The 4,269-nt window shown below is 46.1% G+C and overlaps 1 protein-coding gene across 1 annotated transcript in view; it reads left to right on the top strand.

The window, feature by feature from the left end:
- The first annotated feature begins 451 nt into the window (after positions 1-451).
- Sub1 (SUB1 regulator of transcription) overlaps positions 452-4,269 on the top strand; it is an 11,540-nt gene continuing 7,722 nt past the window's right edge. Inside the window, exons 1-2 of the mRNA XM_050139055.1 lie at positions 452-546; positions 2,631-2,703. Of these exons, the coding sequence (XP_049995012.1) occupies positions 2,632-2,703 (72 nt within the window). The 5' untranslated portion in view covers positions 452-546; position 2,631. The remainder of the gene's footprint in view (positions 547-2,630; positions 2,704-4,269) is intronic.

The following is a 4,269-nucleotide window of genomic DNA, read 5'->3' as shown; positions in this document are numbered from 1 at the left end:
AGAACCTTCATCTGGAGATGGATGGAGATAGAGACAGAGACCCACACTGGAGCACCGGACTGAGCTCCCAATGTCCCAAGGAGGAGCAGAAGGAGGGAAAATATGAGCAAAGAAGTCAGGACCACGAGGGGTGCACCCACCCACGGAGACAGTGGGGCTGATCTATTGTGAGCTCACCAGAAAGATTCTTTGTGGGCAAATGGATCAACACGTTGATCTTAATCAATATAGCTCCTTCATTTCAGTACAGCGTTTATTTAGCAATCACGAAGCTTCCTCATTCAGGTTTCATTTGTACCTATCTTTCAGGTCAGGCCCAATCTCTATGGCGTCATCTCCCTTTTTTAGGAGCATCCATTTCAGGATCGGCGGCTGTCCCTTTAAGGCCCTGGAAAGGGCCGGCTGCCGGAGAGGCCCCGCCCCGTCACGTGTCCTTGTGCCATTGGGCGGAGCCAGAGCCTCTAGGTTGCCGTCACTTCCGGCTCCCTGTCAGTCCGGAGCGAGCGAGGGAGCGAGCTAGAAGCTGTTGGACTGCAGGAGCGAAGCGTGAGTGCGCGGGACCCCAGGCCCTTTCCTCGAGGCCGCGGTCGGGCCGATCCCTTTTCCCCGCCGGGCTGCCGCGGAGCCTTCGCTCCCCGTGCCCGCCCCGGCTGCGAGAAACGGCAGCCTTGACGGGCCTCCGCTCTTCCCCGCGCCCCCGCGCCCCGGGCCTCGTGTGGCGGCGGCGCCGGGAGCCGAACCGAGGCGGTGGGCACCGGTGGGCGCGGGCGGGCGGGGAGGCGCGAGCGGTGGCCGCACGCCTCTAGGACGATGTGGCGGGACACCGGGCGGAGGCGCGCGGACCACCGGCTCGGGAAGGCCTCGGGGACGGTGGCCCGGGGCGCCGGGGTGAGGGGCGGGGGGCGCGCCTCGGCGCACAAGGCCGGCCTCCGGGGCGGCGAGGATAAGATGGCGCTGGCGCAAGGCCCTCCTCGCCCGCACGCTATCGGCGCCCCACGCCCCCTTCCTCAGGCCGGTTGGAGCCCCAGCCCACGCCGCGGGGCCTAGAGGAGTTTCCGGGCCGCGACCCCCACGCGCCCCGCGCCTTCCCACTCTCGAGTGCCCTGCCCCCTGCGAGGTTGTCACCTCTCCCCCTCCCCCAAGTCACCGAATGATCCGTGTAAACGCTACGGTCTCCCCTTTAGTTATCATTTGCTCGAATCACGAAGCCCCCCGACCCCCAAAGAAACCAACTCAGTAAAGCTTCATGAAAGTTAAAAGTCAAAGTTTAAGGGAAGGGCGGGCTTTCGTTCCCATTACACTGTTTTCTTACTGGGTAGATTTAGGTTAGATAATGACGTGGTTCTTTGAAACAGTTTTAGTTCCCTAGACAGCTTTTTCGAAATGGCAGATAGGTAAGGCTGGCAGTTTACATGAAAAAATGTGTATGCTCACGTTAATAATCTTTTCAAAACAGGTTTTTGGGTAGTTGCGTGGACAACCACCTTGGGAAACTAAACTAACTTGATTTTGGCGACTAGGTTGTGAAATGGAGCAGCCAGAGGAAAAGCGAACGAAACTGGTTATGCGCCTTGCTGCTGCCTCCCGTGTTTCCTCTTAATGGGCAAATTGTGTTTAGTACGGTCGTGCTGACTTGATTTGAGCGTTTTGGATTTAATGGTCAGGATTTGGATAGCACACTTTGGCCTTGATCTTCTGTTTTGGAACATTGAATGCCAGTTTGGTTTAGAGAGCTGGGTTGTTACAGGTTTTTACATTGAATGCCAGTTTAGAGTTACAGTTTTTTGATGTGGGAGGGGAAAATCTGAAGTCTTTCTTTTCAAAGAGTGTTGTGTTATTAGACCCTTCAATCCATACATACTTTGGTAATTAGCTTTTTGCCACCTGGTAAAGACTCTTGAAAAGGAATTAGGACATGCCTTAGGATTCCTTGAAAATTGGGTTAGACTTAAGATAGTCTGCCCTTTGTTTTATGCTTGGGCTTTCAGTAAACAGAAAGGCTGGTCTGTGTGCCTCTCTGGTGGTTTTGCTCTGCACATAGAATCCTCAAATTTTACTTATTTACTAAAGTAGAAAAAGCAGTGCAAAATGCTGTGAACTGTGTGTAACATTATGAACTCTGATGGTGCAGGCTACAAGGTGAAAGTTAGTGTCTATAAATCAGGTAAGAGATGATTAATAATGGTGAAATTAATTAGGTATCACACTTTGATAGACACGCTGTTTTTCTTATGTTGGAGCTGGTCTTCTATCTAATTCTACATTAGTTCTTACCCTAGCATGAGTGGAATTGCTTACTTACATTTCTTTTGATTTTAAAGTAATTGTTGTCAGCTGCTTTCTTGCAGTCTACCCATAAACTTTATAACCCCTCTAAAATCTGTTCTTGAAAAGACTTGGAGAAAGAGGTAGAAGGAATGTGCACATGGCTTTTATTTCTTTGTCCTGAGTTCAGAGTATTTGGCTGTGCTTGTTATTTGCAGTTTAGACATGGGTCCAGTGTGTAATGACTCCAGTACCACAAAATGGCAGAATGAGCCATGGAATTTTTTTTTTTTTTGACGGAAGAGAGCTAAGATGAAGGTAATAGAGCATGTGTAAATTATTCATGTAATGTATTTTTCTTTCAGAATGCCTAAATCAAAGGAACTTGTTTCTTCAAGCTCTTCAGGCAGTGATTCTGACAGTGAGGTTGAAAAAAAGGTAAATTTTACTGTACCAAGTAGTTTTATTATACCAAATTTGTAGTACATTAATTCCTCTATAATGCTGGTATCCAGTTTGGAAGTGAAAAACTAGTTAGTCTTTTTAGATATGTTTTGCTACATATTCTTGACTACCTCCAACCACCTCAGATTTCCCTGAGTTCTGGAATTGTGCTACCAGTGCTGGGTTCAGAATGTAAGAGAGAATCTGCAAGGGTATTTTTGTAAAGGTAGATGGCAAATGGGCTGCTTGAGTGGAGTATGAGCTTCTAAACTCATTTGTAGGCCTTAACCAGGCAGTAGAGGTTGTCTTTGTGCTGTTCTTGTGGTCCTAGTGCATCCAAGGCAAGTGCTCACAACTCAGCTGTGTTCCTACCCCACTCTTTACTTTTTATTTAAGACAGGGTCTCAATAAGTTCTCAGAACTGACTTTGGACTCATGTCTGAATGCCTTAATCTCATGAGTAGCTGTGAGTATAGGCCCAGCTCAGACAAGTCTTCTATTGAGCACCTTTAGTAACCTAAAGTCACAGGAATGTTTTTTAGACTCTAGAACACTAGAATTTTAATAAGGTTGAAGACACTACTTTACCATTCAAAAATCTGCTTAGTCTAGGCTGTTGAGGTGGCTCAGTGGGTAAAGAAAGGCCCTTGCCACCAAACCTGACAACCTGAGTTTGGTCCCTGTTCATCTACAACTATACCAAGAGAATCAGCTATGCCAAGTTTGCCCTCTGACCTCATGTACCACATACAAGCATCACAAGTTTTGTACACACAAAATAATAGTAATAAATAAAATTTCCAAAAATCTGCCTAATGTGTAGATAGTAAGTCATCACTATTGGACTGCATGACCAAAGTTTTGAATGAAAACATTTTTTGGTGGCTTCTCAGTCATTGCTTCCCCCTTATTAATGAGTTTTAGTACATTTTAAGTTTGAAAGATAATTGCTTTTAGTAAAGTCATCTAGCATAGCAAACACAAAATTATCCATTTTGTCAGAATAAGCTTTTTCTGCATTAGGTGACAGCAGTTTTGTCAGTTTCATTCCACTTAATTGATCACATCAGTGAAGTGTAACGGAGCAGCCCATCTTGTGGTCAAGACTTCCTTCCACACATCTGTATCTTGATAGAAATTTATATCTGGGTAAACGTTCATATCCTGGAAATCGAACAAATCGCATTCGTCCTTATTTACTTGCTTTGTAGAAAAAGTAATTAGTAAATAATTAGTAGACTTATAGTTTGCAAATGTTTAAAAGCAGCAAGCGGGACGGTGATGTAGTTCAGTTTTGGTAGATTGCTGGTCTACCACTCAGGAAGCCCTAGGTTTGATCCCCCAGCACTGTGGAGATGGAAGCAGGAGAATCAGAAGTTCAAGGTCACCTGGGATACTGGGGACACTGTTCTATGAATTATTATTTTTAAATAGCTGCCCTCTTCCCTGCTTCTTTCATTTCCTTTATTTTCCTGTTTCTTAAATTTTTAACTTTTTAATTTTATCTCTCTCTCTCTCTCTCTCTCTCTCTCTCTCTCTCTCTCTCTCTCTCTCTCTTTT

The sequence above is a fragment of the Alexandromys fortis genome, unplaced genomic scaffold (genome assembly GCF_014885135.2).
Source record: "Alexandromys fortis isolate MF-2015 unplaced genomic scaffold, M_Fortis_MF-2015_v1.1 scaffold_37, whole genome shotgun sequence".
NCBI lineage: Eukaryota > Metazoa > Chordata > Mammalia > Rodentia > Cricetidae > Alexandromys > Alexandromys fortis.
Note: the sequence above shows the minus strand (reverse complement) of the source record. Positions and strands in the feature narration are given on the sequence as shown.